At 34.2% G+C, this 21,408-nt stretch overlaps 2 protein-coding genes across 4 annotated transcripts; one reads left to right on the top strand and one right to left on the bottom strand.

Annotated features, from left to right (window-relative positions):
- Nucleotides 1-2,249: 2,249 nt before the first annotated feature.
- LOC110737619 lies at nt 2,250-5,206 on the bottom strand. The gene is made up of 5 exons (XM_021917952.1): nt 4,985-5,206; nt 4,752-4,919; nt 2,696-3,058; nt 2,373-2,593; nt 2,250-2,256 (listed from the first exon to the last, which is right to left on the bottom strand). Exons 1-5 carry the CDS (start codon nt 5,204-5,206, stop codon nt 2,250-2,252), a joined length of 981 nt encoding a protein of 326 aa, XP_021773644.1.
- Nucleotides 5,207-9,571: 4,365 nt separating this feature from the next.
- Nucleotides 9,572-21,017, top strand: LOC110737909 (cytochrome P450 CYP72A219-like). 3 transcript variants are annotated; one of them, XM_021918254.1, is made up of 6 exons: nt 9,572-9,744; nt 9,924-10,242; nt 13,938-14,155; nt 14,444-14,688; nt 17,211-17,601; nt 20,464-21,017. In XM_021918254.1, the coding sequence occupies exons 2-6, from the start codon at nt 9,957-9,959 to the stop codon at nt 20,887-20,889; spliced, it is 1,566 nt and encodes a 521-aa protein (XP_021773946.1). In that variant the 5' UTR covers nt 9,572-9,744; nt 9,924-9,956; the 3' UTR covers nt 20,890-21,017. The 3 variants fall into 3 exon arrangements, with proteins under 3 accessions (XP_021773946.1, XP_021773947.1, XP_021773948.1); XM_021918255.1 differs by having other exon boundaries at nt 9,572-9,748; XM_021918256.1 differs by lacking the exon at nt 9,572-9,744 and having other exon boundaries at nt 9,757-10,242; nt 17,226-17,601.
- The last annotated feature ends 391 nt before the right edge of the window (nt 21,018-21,408 follow it).

Here is a 21,408-nt window from a genome sequence, read left to right as displayed (position 1 = left end):
ATGACTTACCTTGTGGTGGACATGCAGGCCCTTCGAAGACAATTGCAAAGATCTTTCAATGTGTATTTTACTGGTCAACAATGTTCAAGGATACTTACTCCTATGTCAAGGCTTGCGACCGATGTCAACGGACGGGCACTATATCTAAGAAGAATGAGATGCCGCTCAACAACATACTCGAGGTCAAGTTGTTCGATGTGTGGGGGATAGATTTCATGGGTCCGTTTCCCTCTTCCTATGGCAATCGTTACATCTTGCTAGCCGTTTATTATGTATCAAAGTGGGTGGAAGCAATAGCTACTCCAACCAACGATGCTCGAGTGGTAAGTAAGTTCTTCAAGAAAATTATTTTCCCTCGATTCGGTATCCCACGTGTGTTGATTAGTGACAGGGGCACACATTTCTTAGAGCATCGATTTGAGGCAATGCTAAGGAAGTATGGAGTACAACACCGGCTTGGAATTGGCTATCATCCTCAAACAAGTGGCCAAGTTGAGGTATCCAACCGAGAGATCAAGTCCACCATCGAGAAAACAGTTGCAAGAACAAGGAAGGATTAGTCCGTGAAGCTAGATGATGCACTATGGGCATACCAAACGGCCTTCAAAACGCCAATTGGAACAACCCCATATAGACTTGTCTACGGGAAAGCATGCCACTTGCCCGTTGAGCTAGAAAATCGAGCATTTTGGGCCATTAAAAGCTTGAATTTCGATGCTAAGGCAGCGAGAGAAAAGAGGTTGTTACAGCTCAATGAACTAGATGAGCTTCGTCTCGAAGCTTATGAAAGTTCAAGGTTATATAAAGAGAAAACAAAAAGGTGGCATGACAAGAACCTTGTGAGGAGAGAGTTCAAAGAAGGAGATCAAGTCCTTCTTTTCAATTCTAGGTTGAGATTGTTCCCAGGTAAGCTTCGGTCTAGATGGTCGGGTCCATTCAAGATCAAGAAGGTGCATCCCTACGGCACTATTCAGTTGGAAAACGCAAGAGGGGAACCCTTTAAGGTCAATGGGCAAAGAGTAAAGCATTACCGAGTTGGTGACCCCATCGATGAAGGAGTGGACATCACACTCTCTTCCCCAACACCGATCCAATAAGTATCATTATGGTCAAGCTAAAGACCTTATAAACAAGCGCTTTCGGGAGGGCAACCTGCTTTTCGTATAATTTTTTTATTAGTTTTATCTCTCTTGGTTTTTTTATGTCGTTTTTGTGTTGTGCTTGTTATTTTTCAAAGAACATCAGTATACAGGAAGAGCGAGATGCCGAGAGATTTTGTCAAGAGTGGAAAATAAGGCGATTTGCTCGCTGCCCGGTCAGACCGGGCAAGGAAAGCCCGATCGGGCGTGATCAACAATTAAAGGAGGCAGCTATTGAAGAAGGCGAAATTGAAAGCAGGAAGGCAAACCTTCTCCGCCCGATCAGACCGGGCAACCAGAGCCTGATCGGGCGCGAAAGCCGGTTTGCTTTGTGAAGCTGCGCACTTGGCTTGGCTAGGTAGCCCTCCTCTGCCCGATCGGGCAAGAGGGGGTGACATACCTGTTCATATAAAAAAAAAGAAGAAGAATAACAGTGCCCGATCGTGCGCGAACAACAACCAAGCAACACATCAACAGGACACAACCCAGCTTCCCTCCGCCCGATCAGACCGAGCAAGCCCCGCCCGATCGGGCGCGAGGGGTATCCTGCGTATTTCACCACCTTAAATCCAAATTTCCTTCTTCTTTTTCTCACTCTTTCATTCACTCTCAATCATCTTCTACTCTTTCTCTCTCTAAAATTCCCCAATTTCCAAACCCTAACTCTTTCAATCTCCATAATTCTCCACAATTCCTTCATCAAAACTCCAAATTTCTTCACCCTCCATCCTCCTTATTCAATTCCTAACATCCATAACCATTTTTCTTACCCCAACTTCCCTTCTCACCAAAAAAAAAAATCCCAATGGCTTCAATGTTTACAAGGAAGAGGAATAGAGGAGCACAACAACAATAATTGGACTTGGAGAGCATCCCGGCATACCTAAATATCCGGTTCGTTCTCGAGTTCCTGAATCAAAAAGCAAGGTTGCTTGAGCTTCAATATAGGAAGGTAATTCCTACTCGGTTCATAGACCGATCTCTTCTTGCTAGGCTACCAGAAGAGTGAATGCATCAAAGGGCCAGGAAATGATCCTTTCCAATTCTTGGCTAGGTGTTTACAACAATATCACCTGTCCACTTCAAGCCATATCTCAGTTAGTGCCACATCTATTCCCTACACACAAATACACAAAAGTGAGTTTAGTTGTTACTTGCAATTTCAGAAATCAAAGTGTGAGTGACAGAGCTAACTTACTTTTTGTCTGTCTGAAATAATACACCAGCCATTACCCCTTCCCAGAACCTGACAGAATATGCTTCAAGTGCCAGAAAAAATACTTCCAACTGTCACCATCTTCCTTGGGAACTATAGCCCATGCAAAAGGAAACAATTCATTGTTTCCATCTACAACCACATCAGACAGAAGGACCCCACCAAAATGTCCTTTCAAGTGAGCTTCATCAACCCCCACTAAACTCCTACATCCTGCAACTACACCATCAATGGCAGCCTTGAATGAAATGAATATACTTGAGAAAGTGAGGGATGGATCAGGTGGATTAAGTTACTTCCATGCACAGTTAGCTGCAGATCCTTGGTTGGTTTCTTTAACCATCTCACAATACTTTGGCAAATTTCCATAAGAAGTATCATGCCCACCATTTATCTCCTTCAATGCTACCCCTTTCATCTTGTAAAGGGTACTGGTTGCCATATGCACTCCATATCTACTGAATAAGAGATCATTCAATGTCTTTCTAGAGATGTCATTATTAGCCCTTATATCTTCCATTAGTTTTTCTGCAGCCCATTTAACAGTCACTAGGGGATTCCTTTCATCTAGGCCTCCACAAGTGTGCTCAGAGTTCTTTATACTCTTTATAGCCCAAGTAACTCCATCTGGTAGCCTACTTGAATGAATTCTCCAACCACAATTTAAAGCAAGGAGGAAGCAGTGAACCTCCTTGGACTGCTCCTATCAACCACTACTGCAAAACCACATTGTAAACAATAATAATCTCTGAAGACAAACATGAAATGCTCTTTATCACTGAAGATCATCCAGGGCTTCAACACTATACTGCCAAACTCAACACAAATTCACCATTTTTATGCATCCTACTAAAAATAAGTGTCATATGTATACAGACCTCTTTGCCAGCAAACTGATATGTATGGGTCATATGTGTCATGAATACTCCCAAATTCACTACTAGAAATATGCCGATTTCTGACGGACCAGTTCCGACGGATATGTTTTTCCGTCGTAAATTCCGACAGATTTTTATTCCGTCGGAAATTTACGACGGATTTCCTACTGAATAATATTCCGTCGGAATTTATGGGAATTCCGACGGAAATATAATCCGTCGGAAATTTCCGACGGATTATTTGGTCGAACCGTTAAGTTTCCGATAGAAATAAAATCCGTCGAAAATTTCCGACGGAATATTCCGTCGGAAAATAATTAAATAATAAAAATAAATACCTAAAAACACGGTCCTCTCCCTTCTCTTCTCCTCACTTTCATTTTTCATTTCTCTCTCCTCTCTCTTTGCCTCTACTCTTTCCCCTCTCTTTCTCTCGTTTCTCTGTCCTCTCATCTCCTCTTTCTCCCATCTCTTTCTCTCGTTTCCCTGTCCTCTCCTCTCCTCTTTCTCTCTCCTCTCCTTTTTCCTCTTCTCTTTCTTCTTCCATCTTCTTTCCCTTCTCCTCTACTGTCTCAACAACAACAAATTAAGGCAACCCATCACCCACCGTCAACAAAAAATTACGGCAACCCACCCACCGTCAACAACAACAACGACTACCCACCCACTATCAACAACCACAACGACCGAGCGACAACCAACATCAACACCAACAATAACGGCGTAACAACCACCGTCATTCACTTTCAAGGTTTTTGTTTTGTAGATCTAGTTTTAATTTAGTATAGATTGTAGATCTAGTTAATTTTTTTATGTAATTGTAATATTAATTATAAATTTGATTAGATAATTGTATTTCCTTTAATTTTTGTTGTTTAATTGTCGTTTTTTTTCATTTGTTTAGAAATTCTAATTAAAAATGTAGATCTACTGACTTTGATTTTCTTTGTTTGGTATTTTTCGATTATGTTGTGTTAATTTTCATATTTTTGGCCTAATTTATGTTTTTTTGGGGTTAAATTCGTTTTTTTGGGGTAAATGTTTGGTGTGGTGGTGTCGGTGGTGGTGTGTGAGGGTGGGATAGCGGCTGGTGTGGGTGGCATCGATGGTGGTGGTTGGTGGATTTGGTTTAAATTTTAGTTAGGGTTACGATTGGTGGTTTGTTGTGGGTTAGAGTTAGGTGGGTTAAGGGTTAGGTGGTTGGTGTGATGGGTTACGGTGGTGGGTGTGGTGGGTTAAGGTCATGGGTCTGGTTATGGTGGTTGGTTTGGGTAAGGTGGTGGGTTTGGGTGAGGTGGGTATTTTTTTTTTATTGTTTTTTAACATTTTCCGACGGAATTGAGTCCGTCGAAAGTTTCTGACGAATTTTTCCGGTGCCGGAAAACCTCTTCCGACGAATGTATTCCATCGGAAAGGTGTTTCCGACGGAATTTCCGACGAAAAAGGTCATTTAACCTACAAAACGGTTTCCGACAACCGGTTCCGACGGAAAATAGGGTGTTTCCGACGGATTTTTGCCGTCGGAAATGGGTTGTTTTCTAGTAGTGATTCTTCATCCTCTTCATATTCATCATCAATATCATCTTCTAACGCAGCACCCTCATCCATTTCATCCTCCAGCACAGCACCCTCATCCATTTCATCTTCCAGCACAGCCCCCTCATCTATTTCATCTTCCAGCACAGCCTAAGCATCCTTAGCTCTACTACTTTCACCAATCTCATATGTTCCACAACCTAAGCGTCCTTAACCTGCCTAATCATAACTGCTTCATTAAACTCACTCTCACTCACCACCATGGCTTCAACCATAGTTTTATTGGTCTGAACATTCTTCTTCCTAGTAGCTATACTCCTTGGTATTTTGTGAAGGACAAGAGCAGAGTTACATTTCAACATTGAGGGTATTGCTAAGGAAGAATCTGATTTTTTATGAAATACAGGTGCATTTGAGAAAGTTTGTTGTGGGGTCATGGTTTCTTTATCACTAGCTAGTTGAAGCTTTCTCTTGAGAGGTAGTTTCTTAGGTTTCACAGTTTTAGATGTACTCTTTTTTTTCCTCTTTTGTTGACTCTCCTGTTCATACTCCTCTATATTATCAATTCCTGCATTGTGCTCTAATTCTATCTCGATCTATCCTAATATCATTCCAGTACTCCTCACCATTGGGACACTCTTCATTCCCACCTTGTTCATTAACTGGTGCACTTTTCTTAGGTGGGCTAGCACCAAAATGTACACTAGGATTATTTGTAAGTGATTCAGCAAGCTTTCTAGCTGCAATTATACAGTCAATAGGTTTGTCAACACAACCAATCCAAATAGTAATCTCTTCCCTATCCCTTAATCTATCCAGCATTGACATTAAATCACTATCAAAAGTAATCTTAAAATCTTTCATGTTATAGCAGTAGTGAAAGCTAGGGAATTTAGGGAAGTCATAGTTCTTTTTTCTAAACCCTTCCTCACACTCAATGATCAAATCTATCAACATGACCTTGTCAATATCTTCAACAAATACTTCAATTACATTACCCATATAGGCAAACTTTAGCATAGACTGATCCATTCTGCAACATAACAACCACACGCATATATTTTAACATCAAACATGTACTAGCAAGCATAAAGATTTCATCTTTGATCAACATGTACTCAGACAAAGAAAAACAGAGCATTTAACTTTTGCAAGTATAAGAACAACATGAACAAACTTAAGGTTAAAGGACATACCTTTCTTAAGGTCTGTATACCACTTCAGCTACTGCTAGAAGGTCCACGATTGTGCGAATTCCTTCAGAATTTAAACAACAAACCCTAATTTCGACCTAAAAAATTCACCAAAAATCGAACTATTCCAAGCCGTTAATCGATAACAATTGCTCAACAATTTCGCCAAAAAATCGTCACGCAAATGTGTTTGATCCTTACAAATCTTTAATTAATTTGTTTCAGTGTATGATTTGGTGGAGGTTAAAGGAAGAGGAAAGGGTTTGGGATTTTTTTGTTAATCAATGTCGAGTAAACAGTAGAAATGTAGTGGCCATTAATGAAAAGAGGAGGGAATCAATTAATTCAGGGGTAGGTTAGTCTTTTTGTGTAATGTAGTTATAAAATGAGCCATTTAGTAGTTGATTAGCTCATTTAATGATAATTACGCCACTGAAATCAAGTCAGTGAAACCAGAGTGCCACTAAAGAGAGTTGAAAAAAACCTTGTCTTCCACGTAGAAAACTTAAAACCATGAGCCCACTATGTAGAATTTCCCATAAATAATTTTAACAAAAAGACTTATATTCTAAAGCAGGATTATCTCATCAGTCGCTGTAAGTTAAGAATACTTGGGCTTCACGCAGACCAAGACTAAGTTCCTGCTGTCCTTTATTCTCCAGCTCCTTGCTGGAACTTCGCAGGCCAAGTTCTTATAGAACTTGCTGTCTTCAACGTAGACCAACCAATCTTCTTAGCTTGTTGTCAAGCTTCTGTTAGGGAACCTTTTTTAGTGTTCCTTTTAGGGAACTCAGTTAGTTCCATTGTGGAACTCTTCTTCTACTTTCTTTAACATTCCTTAGGAACTCCTTGAGTCTTCATAGTCAGGTTACTCTTCCACTATCCAAGTCAACTTCACCTGTCTAGTTAAGCACTTAGAGAAATCGCAATAGTTGAAGTTTCCCTTTATTCATCATCATCAAAACTCTTAAGCTTCAACATATATTTTCTTTGATAGATACATCAATTTGACATTTTATATTGTTTATAAATTTATTTTGCATGATCATTTGTATCTTTAAGTATATTAATAAAAATTATGAAATTTTGGTAATTTGAAAATATACATTGAGATTAATACTATTAGTATGTGAAAGTGGTCAAAATTAGAATATATATAGTGTAAAAAGTTAAACCGATGTATCTTTTAAAAATGAAGGCAGTATTTCTTATTGTGTACTATAGAAGGATTGCATATCATAGTGTTATGTGTTTGCTTCATATTAATTACTCCATATAAAGGCCATGTTAAAAAAAATAAAAAAACAATAGTAAAAAAAAGTTCAGTTCAATAAAAATAATTTCATATCAGTAAAAATAAGTTTAGTTCAGTAAAAGTATGTAACTATAAAGAAGAAATAAAATAGTTAATTGGTAAAAATAATATTAGTTTAGAAAAAGTAATTTCAGTTCAGTAAAATTAATTTTAATTCAGTAAAATTAATTAAATTTCAGCAAAATAATTTCAATTCAATAAAAAATAATTCCAATTCATCAAAAATAAGGTAAACTGAACTGGGCTAAATATAGATGTACACAAGCATTTTCTCTTTTTATCTTCTAAAATTTTATACGAGTAACTTTTGGTTAAAATTAATGATTTCCATAAAAGAAATTAACTATAGATCGATTACTTCACCACATCACATGCATTTTAGGAGTGTTCAAATTTTGGTCCGAGAAGACTGAAAAATGGATCGAACTAGACCAAATTATTTGGTCTGGTCTCTTGGTGGAGATATTATCTTTTCCGATTTTTGATCCAGTCTAAAATCCTTTAAAAAAATTAGTCTTGGATCGGACTAGGTTTTTTGCTTTAAGTATGCATAAAGTTTTATAAATGATTTAAGATTATCGATCCTTACTTTATATATATTGAATAATTAGCGTTAAATTGGCAAAAAAACAATGTAAATACCTCGTTTTCAGTGTTAATATTGTCTTTAAAATAAATTTAACACGCAAAACGAGAGATTTATTTTTTTGCAATTTTGAACTCATTTTAGGTCCTTAATGAGAGATTAGTCCCCAAAAACTTTAACGGAACAATTTTCGACTGAAAAAAATAATGACACGTAAACCGATACAATAATTAACATGTAAAACGAGACATTTACATTATTTTTTTGCCAAATTCAAGTATACTTTGGACCCATAAGAGCTAAAATGAAAAGTCCTTAACCAAACAATTTTTTTCGGCTAAATTATATCAATATGCAAATCGAGTCATTTGTAGACATGCAAAACAAGACATTTACGTTATTTTTTTTCAATTCCGAACTCAATATCAAGTTCTAAGGGCAAAAATGACCCCCAAACCTTGAAAGAACAACTTTCGGCACACAAAATGAGGGAAACATATTAAAAAGTGGAGAGTGGACCCCCACAAATAATTTTCTTGATAGAAACTATAAGTGGGTAGCAAAACCAAAAGATTTTGACTTTCAGCGGTAGTTAAATAATTTTTTTTTTTCTTTAAGATAGTTATTTTCAAAACGATGCATTTAAAAGGTAATAAATGTCAAAATTTTCTTAAGTTGAACAAATATTTTGACCCAATATTGATCTGACCCAATTATGGCCTTGTCCATTAAAGTCTCCGCCATTAAAGACTCTTTAAAACCTTTGTCCTAACCCTATTACCATTGGATTACCTAATCCAATAACCAGGTCTAGTGTCAGGGCTCCCTAATTGGGTAGAACAATAACATTCCGTTATTCACAAAATTATATATCTAAACTAACTAACCCTTATTTAACTTATTAGATTTTATTAAATTTGAAATAAGTGAAATTAAGGTAAGGAGAGCATAACCTGAAAGTACATTTTCTTTGGAAAAAAAATCGTAAAAAAATCACTTACATTAATTGCAAATAGAAATAAAGACAGAGAAGATATTGGGTAAGACTTTCCTCACCAATAACTTTTTGAGAAAAACCCAAAATAAGGAAAGTCCAATCTTTAAAAATGATAAATCAATTATAATGATATTATCCAAATAGTTACTTATATTATTCGGACAATTAACCATGTCATCTAGCCAATCAATCATATCATCCAGCTTATACACTTTAAGTATCATCCAAATAGTAACTGATATTATCGGGACAATTAATCACAAAAAAATCATCTGACCAAATGATCACGCCATTCTGCTTAGACAATTTTTTAGGAGCGATAAAAAAAATTAATAACAATAACAATAATAATAATACTAATAATAATAATAATAATAATAATAATAATAATAATAATAAAGAAGATGATGATGAGTTTAATTTACCAAGTCGAACTCGCAGCAGATATGGAGTTTTAATATCATTATCTGATCAAATGGTTCTGATCATAGTTGATTGAAAATGTGATGATTTGTTTCACTTGTTTGGAGGAGATTGTTTGTGTGAAGGTGAGCGCCGTCTCACTAATGTTAAGCATCACCCAGTACTTTGTGTTGAAGAAATCGACAAACTACAAGTAGTGTTTAGACACTACTTTTTGGTACCTAATTCACTAATATGAGGTTTACTTTCATTTCTTTTCATTTTCATAACGATATTCTACATCTTCAAAGCTGCTACGTAACTAATTAATTGGCCCACTGTAACATATGGCAACAAAGCACAAACTCGTGCTGTCGTGCATGTATGGTATAGCTTGTTCGCTAAATAAGATACTAAAAGGATAATCTGTGGCACACAAGTCGACCAAATATTCATAGCCAGACATAATCCCTTCATTTCTTGTACGTACGTGAATACATGCTAGTGTAGTATTTGTGTTATATTTTATATAATATCTATTCTCTTATCACAAAGCCAAACACAAATAACTGTTGTATTTCGTCGTTATATTACATCATTATATTAATAGTTCAATTTATGTGTGTAGTGTACTATTAACGTGATTATTAATTTTGAACAGGGATAAGAGTAACTACTTGTCTTAAAAAGAGATATGGAAGGAAAAGGAATAATGTTTGTAGTATTTTCTTTGGTATGTGTTGTGTTGCTGAATTTGTTGTGGAGTATATTGAAGTGGGTATGGTTGAAGCCTAAAAGATTAGAAAGATGTCTCAGAAAGCAAGGTTTCCATGGTAACTCTTATAGGCTACTCTATGGAGATACCAAAGACAAAGAAAGGATGCTGATTGAGGCTAGATCGAAACCCGCTATGCCGTATTTATCAAATGATCATCTTTCACGTGTTCTTCCATTCTTTCAACACACTGTCAATACATACGGTACGTACTTGTGTGGACACGACCTGTGTTTTACTAAATTTTATGTGTTATTCCTGGTTGGAATTTTCAAAAGTTTTCATCGCATATAACTATGGATTCTAAAGCGTAGTACAATAGATTTTTGTTAAATTCGTTTCAATTTATAATTACCAATTAAAATTTTATAATACTTATTTAAAGGTATTTAAATTCAAATGCATGCATGAAAAACTTACGGAAAAAAAAAAATAAAAAAAAATTACTAACAACAAAAGAAAACGAAGGAAATTCCATATTAATATTGCCGCTTTTTGCGGAAAAACACTGAATTAATTCCAAGTGTAGATTATTATCATGTGTACACCCCAAGCATGCAATTGTTTTTCCTATCGATCAAAAAAGTGGAAAAAAAAATTGTTTTATAAAATGGATCAACATATACTTTCATTTATATATATTGAATAACCAAACAATCGGCTTGTCTATGATTTTATAGGATTTATGCTAATCCGTAATTGAAAATTTTGACATACAATTTTGTAATACGGAGTAACCTAAAATTTGAAAAGTGAATTAATTTATATATTTATTTTTAATTTTTTAAATTTGACATACAATGCGTCAAATTCAGGGCGACTTGATAGGGGATGATGATAGGTCCTCCTCCTTATGTGTCGCCTGTTGTGAGTCTTGTGACATGCTAGGCGGTTTATGATAAGTTCAGGGACAATACTAGTCACTAGATAAAGGTAATTATTTTAAATAGGAAAATTTGTAAAAAAAAAAAAAAATCCTTTTAAAAGCATTATTTTGCGAAAAAAAAGCCCTTTTAAAAGCTTTTTGGTTACAAAAAATTACCATATTAATTTTTTTTTAGCGAGAGGAAACCTATTTCCCTAATTACCCTCTAATTAACTTAATTAAACTCTAATTTCTTCTCATTTCTTCTAACTAACCTCTAACCCATCAAATTACTCAATTATTAGATTTAATTAATATATATATATATATAAACCACCACCCCCTCCCCTTCCTCCTCCCTTTCTCCCTTCCTCCTCCCATGGCATCAACCCTCTCCCCCACTTGACCTGCTGTCCAGAGCCCATCCACCTCCGGCGACCTCTTCCACCGCCAGACGACCCTCCCTTTCCCCCTAATCACCGCCCGACAACCACCTCCTTGATTTTGAAAAAACCTAGAAAATTGATTTGGGGGGTTTTTTAATTTTGTGCATCTTGCTTGCAATTGATGCTTGTTTTGGCTTTGATTATGTGTGTATGTAATGCTAGGGTGATATAGAAGCAAATTGCAATTGATTTGGACTTGATTTGAGCTTGTTTGAGTAAATAAGAGCAAAAAATTTGAAGGGAGGTGGTGGTCGCCAACGGGGATAAGGGGGAAAGGGAGGGTCAATCGATCCGGACGTGGAGGCCAAGTAGGTCGCCGGAGGTAGGGGGATTTGGGTGACGAGTCCGGTGGGTGAGGGGGTTGCTTCCAAGGGAGGGGGAAGGGAGGAAGAAGGGGAAGGGGTGGTTAGTTGGTGGTTGGGGTGGTTGTTTTTTTTATGTATAAATTTAATCTAATTATTAAGTAATTGGGTGGGTTAGAGGTTAATTAGAAGAAATGGGAAGAAATTAGAGTCTAATTAATTTAATTAGAGGATAATTAAGGAAATGGTCTGGGTTTCCTCTCGCAAAAAAAAAAATGAACTGATGTTTTTTTTAACCAAAAAGGTTTTAAAAAGGTTTTTTTTTTATTTTTTTTGCAAAATGGTACTTTTAAAAGGTTTTTTTTTGACAAATTTTCCTTTGAAATAAGAGCACGCTTGGTAAGAGTTTTTTTGGGTTGGAAAAGGATTCAATTGAGTCATTGCCGTTTTCAAGTGTCTGGTTGAAAAGGTTTGGGTAACAATTACCATTATTTAAGGGTAATGGTTTTCACCCATTTGTTACCTCTCTAAAATCTAAGGTAATAATTATCCTTGCACTCAAGGGGGTGTTTGGTTCGGAAAATGGAAATGGAGTGGAAAGGAAACAAATAAGAGGGGGGGGGGGGGAATGAATCATTTAGTTATTACCTTTTCATGTGTTTGGCTTAACCATGGAAAAGTTATTTGTTAAGAGGAAAGTAAGGGTATTTGTTACCCCAATTTATTGAGAGGTAACAAATGAGGGGTAACCATTACCCTTAGGTAATGGTAATTGTTACCATGCCTTCAAACCAAACACATGGTAACGATATCGGTTTAATCGAATACGTTTCCAAACCAAAAAATACACTAACCTAACGCCCCCTATAAGTAATAGTTTCTACCCATTTATTTCCTCTCTAAAACCTAAGGTAACAATTACCCTTACTCTTCTCAAACAAAAATAAAGAGAGATAGGTTTAAGTAATTCCTTTTCATGATTAAACCTAACAAATAAAAAGGTAAAAATGTTTTCTTTTCTCCCTCTTATTTGTTTGTTTTCCACTCCATTTCCATTATTTCATACCAAATGCCCCCTAAAAGTGTACGAAATTTTAACTACTTACAAAGTTTCGCATTTTTGATACCTACTCCATATTAAAGGTGTCAAAAACCAATTTGGCCTGAAACTAATCTAATAAATTAATTTCGATTTTAACTTATATGAACACAATAATTAAGCATGGTTTAAACTTAAAACTAGACCTCATCTGACCCCACTACACCTATCCCAAACATCTTAATTGATAGCTATACCTTTAGTACGTGAATCTAGTCCATATAATAAGTCATCTATGCAAACAAGTTGGTAAATTTGTAATGGATGAGTTCTTATTTTAAGAACATTAAGCAAGTCCTTTCTCTGTCTTATTATAATGGTTACACTTGAGGTTCGTATAGCAGTTTAACAAGAACTGATTTAAAATTGAGATATGCATGTATAACTTATACGATTTTATTTTGGTTTGTTTTTTCTTCTAAAAAACTATCTAATAAAATCTAAATTTTATGAAAAACTATCTAATAAAAAAAATATTGTAAGAAACATCTAATAATAAAAGGTAAAATGTTGTAAAGTATTATTTTTGGACGAATTTCCACCGTCAACCTAATTTTATGGCGTTGAGCCACCTCAAAACAACCCCGAAACCACTACGGGGTTGATTTTCAAGGTGGTAAGGTTATTTTCGGGGTGATTAGAGGATATTCCGAGTTGGTGAGAGTAGTTTCGTGATTCGGGATGTTGGTTTTTGGGGTTAGAGGTGGTGGTTTTGGGATTGAAGTAGGTTGAGTTTATTTTGGGGTAAAAGCGATGGTTTTGGGGGTGTTTTGAGGTGGGTCAATAGTGGATTTCCGGTAGAGGTAGTATTATACAACATTTTACATTTTATTAGGTAATTTTTTACAATATTTCACCTTTTATTAGGTAATTTCTTACAACAATTTTTTATTAGGTAGTTTCTCACAAAACCTGGGCATTATTATTAGGTAGATTTTGACAAAAAAAAAATCCTTTTATTTTATTTATTTATTTATTTTTATTTATTTATTATTACGAAAGGGAAATTATTACATTAGGTGGACTTTTATAAAAAGAAAAAAATTAAAAAAAAAATTAAAAAAAAAATTATAATTAGTATTTTTGAATTAAAAATAAATTTAAAAGGCAAATTATCTTCCCTATATAACGTGGCATCAAGTAAAATGTAACAATTAAATTGATATGTACATATATACTTATGTACAGGTAAAAGATGTTTTATGTGGAATGGTCCAACGCCCTTGGTTACGATTTCGGAACCAGAATTGATGAGAGAAGTGTTTATGAAGATAAACGAGTTTCAGAAGCCACAATCGAACCATTTTTTTAAGCAGCTCGCAACTGGTTTGGTTCAAGTAGAGGGTCATGTATGGGCCAAGCGGAGGAAGCTACTCAATCCAGCTTTTCACATTGACAAGCTAAAGGTTTACTTGTTTTCTAATTTTTTATACCTCCTCTATTACATATTACTCGCAACAAAAAGGTATTATTTGTGAGACATAAAATATTCCTCTGTTGCGAATAATATGTAACGCAGGGAGTATTTTGTTTAATTCTACTTCCATTTTGTCATTTATTTTCACATTAAAAAAATACTACAGTACCTCCCTTATTTCAATAAGCATTTGATTATGTAACAGTAACACACCAGGATGTAAGATAAATATGTTACACTATCGGCTATGTTGTAACCCGTCATAATTGAATTGTAGTTTATGCTTCCTGCATTTTGGACAAGTTCATATCACATGATCCAAGAATGGGAAGAACAGGCGTCAGAGACGGGGTCTTGTGAGATAGAAGTATGGTCACATTTGCATAAGCTATCTGCAGATGTCATTTCAAGAGCTGCGTTTGGAAGTAGTTATGAAGAAGGGAAAAAAATATTTGAATTCATAAACGAGCAAATTATGGTTGCCATGCCACTTATAAATTCAGTTTATATCCCTGGATTGAGGTAATTATATGTGTCTTATTAACCAAATTTTTTAGTTCTTACCTTACAAAATTAATGAGCAAGAGATTGTTTCATTACAAAAAGTTATTATTTCAAAAGGTTTTTAATAATTTATCACTCCCAAAGTTTTGCATGAATAACCATAAAAAATACAATGAATATTTTTGCTATAAAATGGTAAAAAGATAATTTATTTGGCAACATTTTGCAATACATTGAGCAGTAGAATATTTATCATTAGCATAGTGCCCATACGACGCACGGTTTATAAATCAAATTATTAATTCCGTAGGAAAAAAACAAAGATAATTCAATTAGTAATAAAGGACTAATTTACTAATGGTCGATACAAAAATAAAAGATTGTAATTTAAATAGTATTTTATGTTATTTGCATTTCTTTTAATTTTTATAATGTTATTTTCTTAATTAAAAAATAAATGAATAATGCTCCACATAACTATATAAGAGAAGTAGACTAATTTGTTTTCTATCTTCGTAGGGAAAAAAGTAAAATTTTCTTATCATATCATTCACTTTAGCAACTACAATCTAATACATGTTTTACCCGTCGTGTTCACCAAATCTATAGACATGATAATAACTATATATTTGACCCACCAGTATTGTATATGATATATGGAGTAACATTTATAGTTAGAAATTAATAGATATGGAGAATATTTTAATTTAAATTTGGGAAATATGTGAATAAAAAAAGTCATAATTATATGATTTGGTGAATATTGTATATAATTTATAATAGATAGTTGATGGCATTGACCAAAAAAAAAATAAAAAAAAATTAAAAATTAAAAATTAAAAAAAATTAGAAAAAGGGAAGGGGAGTTTTGGACTTTTGGAGGCAAAATACAACACCTGAAAGTGACACAAAATACAACACCTGAAAGTGACATGTGTCATTCCTGATGTATGTTTTAGTATTATGTTATTATTAATTATATGCATACTCCCTCCGTCCCTTTATTTTTGCCCCATTGCAATTTTAAGGTCAAACTTTGAAAACTTTGACCATTAATTACCAATAATCTATAAAATATAATATAGTCATGAATGGTCTTGTTAAAATTCATCTCATTGTATATTTTATTAATATCACGTTTTTATAATTTTTACGTGTATAGAAATAAAGATATGGAGGTTTTGATACGCGTCTTAGAGATTGTGCACATTTAAATGGGACAAAAAAAAATAGGGATAGAGGGAGTATATAAGATACATACGAAACTAGAAGGCTATAATCTCTTAGCTTGATTTTTATATGGAAAATTTGATTTGAATAATCTAACCTTAGGCCGATTTAATTTTTATTAATCCAACCTGTGATTATTCTACAATAATCCCAGCTTTACTCCTCATTCTTTTCTATTAGGCTAAAATGACCAGTTACCTGTATAGCAGGTAATTTTTATTTTATTTTTTCAAATTTAACAAAAATAAAGGAAAAAATAAATTAAAAAAAAAAAAAAAAAACCTCTCTCTCCTCCTCCTTCCCCAGCCACTCTACCACCCCTCTCCTTCCTTCCAACCCTCTACCGCCCAGTCGCCCTCCCCTCCCCTCCCCCCACTCCTCAACTGCATACCTTATCGACTTCAGCCACTCTGTAACCAACCGAAACCCTCATTCCCGCAGCCCGAACTCAACCCACCATGAACACCCTCAATTGTCGATGGGTTTCAGCGATTTCAAATTTCGAGAGAGGGCGGGCGGGTTTTCTGGGCTTCGTTTTGACGGAAGTGAGTGATTTCTAAGTTTCGACTGGGTTTCGGCGAAGGTGGGTGAATTTCGACGGAGATAAGTTGAATATTTGTTAGGTTACGTGGGTTAGATATTTTTGGATTCGAGTTTCGCCAAGGGAGCGAGGGTGGCTAGTAATGTGGGCAGGTGGAGGTTGACGTTAAAGGGAATTAGGAAGAAAGGGTGAGGGAATAGGGGGCTGTTGTTGGTAGGTTTCGGGGCGTTGCTGCTGGTGGTGGGTTGAGGGAGGTTGGTTGCTCTGGTGTTGGTAGCCGGGAGTCATGGAGGGAATGAAGGAAGGGGAAGGGGAAATGAAAAGAAAAAAAAAATTGAAAAAAGAAAAATTTATGCAAATCAAAATATGACACGTGGTAAGGTAACCTACTATTGTAGGTTGGTGACCGGTTTGGCCTAATAGAAAAAGATGGGGTATAAAACTTGAATTATTGTAAAATAATCAAAAGGTTGGATTATTAAAAACAAATCGGTCAAAGGTTAAATTATTTAAATCAAATTTTCCTTTTTATGTATAGATAAAATTTCATTTTATTAACTTTCAAGGTCAAATTTTTCATAGTGCCTAAAATAGCATGAAGGCAATTGTGTTCATTTTTCATTTAGCATGTGAAATGTGAATGTGAATGTGAACTAGCTTTCTGATGTCACTTTCTTTACACCAAAGGAAAAAAAAACATCTTCCACACAATCCTTACTTAGTGCTAGCATTTTCATCAATTTTGTATTTTTTTTTTTTTTGAATTTAGGTTTGTCCCAACTAGGGCACATAAGAGGATGGCGGACATTGACAAACAAATCCGCACTCTACTGAAAGGTATTATTGACAATCGTAAGAAAGCGATGAAGATGGGAGAAAAATCGAAGGATGATTTGTTGGGTTTATTACTAAACTCAAGTTTCCAAGATATTCAAAATGGAAGTAAGAAGCAAAATTTGACTAAGTTGGATCTTAAAGAAGTGATTGATGAATGCAAGATATTCTACTTAGCAGGCCAAGAAACTACTTCCACATTACTTGTATGGACATTAATTTTACTTGGAAAACATCAAGAATGGCAAGCACGAGCACGAGAAGAGGTTCGAAAAATATTTGGAAATGAAAAACCAGATCTTCATCAATTAAATCATCTAAAAACGGTAAGTACAAAGGCTATATTTCTGCAAATAGTATCCTCAAATTTTTATTACTATATGATTTCCATCAGCATATATACATTTTAAAACTCATAACTAAATGACCTCTAAATATTATACTAAATTTCATATACAACTTTTGTACTACATATCTTACAAATGGTTAAAATAGAGATATGTTTATTTAGTCGAAATAAGATGCTCTGAATTGTGATAGATTTGGTTTAAAGTCTAACTGCTAAATGTCTAATCCAATTTTGATTAGCATAGTCTAAGGCCTTGTTTGGTAAATGGCTTTTGGCTGGCTTTTTGATTGGATTTTGGCTTTTTCTATTGGTCAAACACCCAAAATACATGTTTTATAATTAATAATTAATAATTAGTAATTAGTAATTAATAAGTGGTAATTAATATTTATTAATTAGTAATTGGTAATTAATAGTTAATAATTAATAATTAGCAAATAATAGTTTTTTTTTTGACAAAAGAAAATAATAGTAATTAATATTCAATACTTAGTAGTTAATAATTTTTTTTTTGAAAAGAAAATTAATTCATTAATAGAAGAGTCATACGACATCTACAATATAAATCAAAAGTAGCAAATACAATACAAACTGAATCAAATAATATTCTTGACAAAACTACGATCGTTGTTATCCAGATCTGACATTTCTAAATGCCCTCTTTCACACCGCTGTTTGATACAGCTTTTCACGAGGGGGTCTTTCGATCTATTGTAGTTTTGGAATCGAACACCATTCGATACAATTGATTGTAGAGGTAGAATTAATCTCCATGGCGACACAGCACAACTCTTCATCAACAAATCAATTTTTCTTACGAAATTAAAGAACATAGCCCCAAAACTCTCAAAAAGAGAGAAATTAACCGGATATACAGGTAGAAATAACCCGATATACGGGTAGAAAAACTCTCAAATAGAGAGACTATAATTATTGTGAGCATAAAGTAAAAACTAGTAAGAAACTAAAAGATTAGGGGCTTACCATCAACCAAAAGGTTGGTGGTAGCCCTTGAAACAAGAATTTTTTTTTAGGGTTTTTGAGGAGGAAGAGAAAAGAGGAGAGGCGAAGAGTTTTTAGTAGTTAAGAGTTTTTAGTAGTTAATAATTAGTAGTTAATAATTAATAATTAGTAAATTAGTAATTATTATTACTTAAATATTAATAGTTAGTAATTATTAGTACTTAATAATTAGTAGTTCGTAATTAACAATTAGTAATTATTAATATATAACTAATAATTAGTAATTAGTACTTAATAACTAGTAATTAGTAATTATTAATATATAGTTAGTATTTTGTATTAGTAATTTATAATTAAAAATCAGTAACTAGTAATTAGTAATTAATAATGCTGATAATAAATGAATAAGAACACATAATAATGTCCTTTAAGGTCATTTTGCATAGTTACAACCAACAGCTAATTGCTGATTTTACCAAACATATTTACATACAACAAATGGTCAAACAAGCACTATAAACAACCAATACTAACGGCCAGTCAAACAAGCCAAGTTAAACAGCCACCAGCCAATAGCCAATTGCCAAACAAGGCCTAAATGTTTCTGTGTATGTTTTGTCTTTTTCTTTCATTTAATATAAAATAAAAAATATATTAATTGTATGTGTTCGTTTATGTGTGTGTAATCTAAATTTGGTGATGAATTACAAATTTAAACATTAAATTTTTTTATATGTTATCAATATATGTTTAGTAATTACTCCTTCTGTCCCTTTATTTTTGCCCCATTGGCATTTTATGGGTCAAACTTTGTAAACTTTGACTATAAATTACCGTTAATCTATAAAATATAATATAGTCGTGTGTGATCATGTTAGACTCGGCTCATTGCATATGTTATTAATATCATGTTTTTATAATTTTTACATGTATTGAAATGAAGGTATGTGCGTTCAAAAACGCGTCTAGGAAACTATGAAAAGTCAAATGGGCAAAAAAATAGGGACGGAGGGAGTAGTATGGTATGATTTTGATTTAGTGTGACATATAAAGTGTATAGATATTCAAATATGAGACGTAAGTGATATAAAATTCATCACCCTAGTACGTTACCCTTATAAATTTTAAGTGAAATACATTTAATATTGATCGACATTTTCTTACTCAAGTTTATTAATTTTGTCATCAAGCTATGTTAGGAATCGGGGGAGAGACAAGGAGAAGAGAATAACCCACACATAAGCCTAAGTGAGGTTCCATTCCAAAACCATATGGCAATAGAAGGAGTAGCTCACTTAGGTTATAAACTAGTGATTTTTTATTTAATATTTTTCCATGTGGGACAACAACTCACACTTGCAACCTTACAATCTCCCCCTCAAATGTGAGTTTGAAATACTCCCCCTTGAGCGGAAACCATGCACCCAAACCCTCAGAGCACTCTTAGTGAGAAGCTTGTATGGAGAAAATTGGAGTATAGACAAGAACCTCTAAGGAGATCGCCAGTAAACAGGTCTTGGCCTCACAGACCCTACACAAAAGGCGTCTAAGAAACGGGTGCGAGAGGCCTAGCCGAACCATCGGCTCTGGTACCATTGTTAGGAATTGAGGGAGAGACAAGGAGGAGAGAATAGCCCACACGTAAGTCCAAGTGAGGTTCCATTTCAAAACCATATGACAATAAAAGGAGTAGCTCACTTAAGTTATAAACTAGTGGTTTTTTATTTAATTTTTCCATGTGAGACAATAACTCACACTTGCAACCTAACAAGCTAAGGAAGATTTCACTATTAATTTATATACATTATTATTGAATTGCTAACAATAATATAATCATTTAATAATTTTTTTATTTTATTTTGGTCTTAATTTATAGGTAAACAAGATTCTACAGGAAGTTCTTAGATTATATCCCCCTGTGTCTGAGATAAGTCGCACAGTTAAAGAAGACATCAAAGTTGGAGAAATCTTCTTGCCTAAAGGAGTGTTAATCAATCTTCCAATACTACTTGTACATCAAGACGAAAAGTATTGGGGACCTGATGCTAAGGAGTTCAAGCCTGAGAGATTTAGTGAAGGAATTTGTAAGGCGAGCGGAGGGAACATGTCATTTTTCTCATTTGGTTGGGGGCCAAGAATATGCATTGGGTCTAATTTTGCCATGATGGAAGCTAAATTGACATTAGCTTTAATTTTGCAACGCTTCTCTTTTAACCTTTCACCATTGTATGCTCATGCACCTTCAGCTCTTGGAACTCTTCGTCCTCAGTTTGGTGCTCCGATAATATTTTATCGACTATAGGAAGGTTATTGGAAAATTACTTGTACAATTGTACTACTGATATGTATCTTTGTGGTGTTTTGAAACAAGGTCGATCATGTAATAATAACTATGACTTCTTACCAAGTTAAATAACTATGAATTTAATATATTACCTCCGTTTCAATTATGTGCAATATTTTCCAAAAACGGATGTTGATTACACATTATCTATAACAAACCAAAAGTTTCCTATTTTAGTAGATTTTTTGTGTGATTTTACGCTTTTGCCCTTAGTACAATCTATTTAACTTTTTACCACAACTCTTTATTTTTCTACATTATCAATACCTAATATCTTGTTTGATTTTTTTTGAGATAAAACAAATATCGACCAAATGGAGTGTATCCACGAAATGGAGAATTTCCATGAAACTTAAATCTACTCTTGAATCCAAACCTTAGCACCCACGTCTTTTCTCTAACTATGTCTCATTTTTTAATTTGACTCTCATGCAATGTCATTATTTTTAATTTTGACGTTTTCAGTTTATTTCTTTT

This window comes from Chenopodium quinoa, unplaced genomic scaffold, assembly GCF_001683475.1.
Source record: "Chenopodium quinoa cultivar QQ74 unplaced genomic scaffold, ASM168347v1, whole genome shotgun sequence".
NCBI lineage: Eukaryota > Viridiplantae > Streptophyta > Magnoliopsida > Caryophyllales > Amaranthaceae > Chenopodium > Chenopodium quinoa.
Note: the sequence above shows the minus strand (reverse complement) of the source record. Positions and strands in the feature narration are given on the sequence as shown.

Bases quoted from the DNA above. Each gene is read 5' to 3' on its own strand.
- LOC110737619 (XM_021917952.1), bottom strand. From the start codon at position 5,206: ATGACCCCACAACAAACTTTCTCAAATGCACCTGTATTTCATAAAAAA. The intron at 4,920-4,984 runs GTTAAGGACGCT...AAGGATGCTTAG, and splicing joins AAGCAGTTATGATTAGGCAG to GCTGTGCTGGAAGATGAAAT. The intron at 2,594-2,695 runs GTTAAAGAAACC...ATTTCATTCAAG, and splicing joins TGCCAAAGTATTGTGAGATG to GCTGCCATTGATGGTGTAGT.
- LOC110737909 (XM_021918254.1), top strand. From the start codon at position 9,957: ATGGAAGGAAAAGGAATAATGTTTGTAGTATTTTCTTTGGTATGTGTT. The intron at 10,243-13,937 runs GTACGTACTTGT...ACTTATGTACAG, and splicing joins ACACACTGTCAATACATACG to GTAAAAGATGTTTTATGTGG. The intron at 17,602-20,463 runs GTAAGTACAAAG...CTTAATTTATAG, and splicing joins AATTAAATCATCTAAAAACG to GTAAACAAGATTCTACAGGA.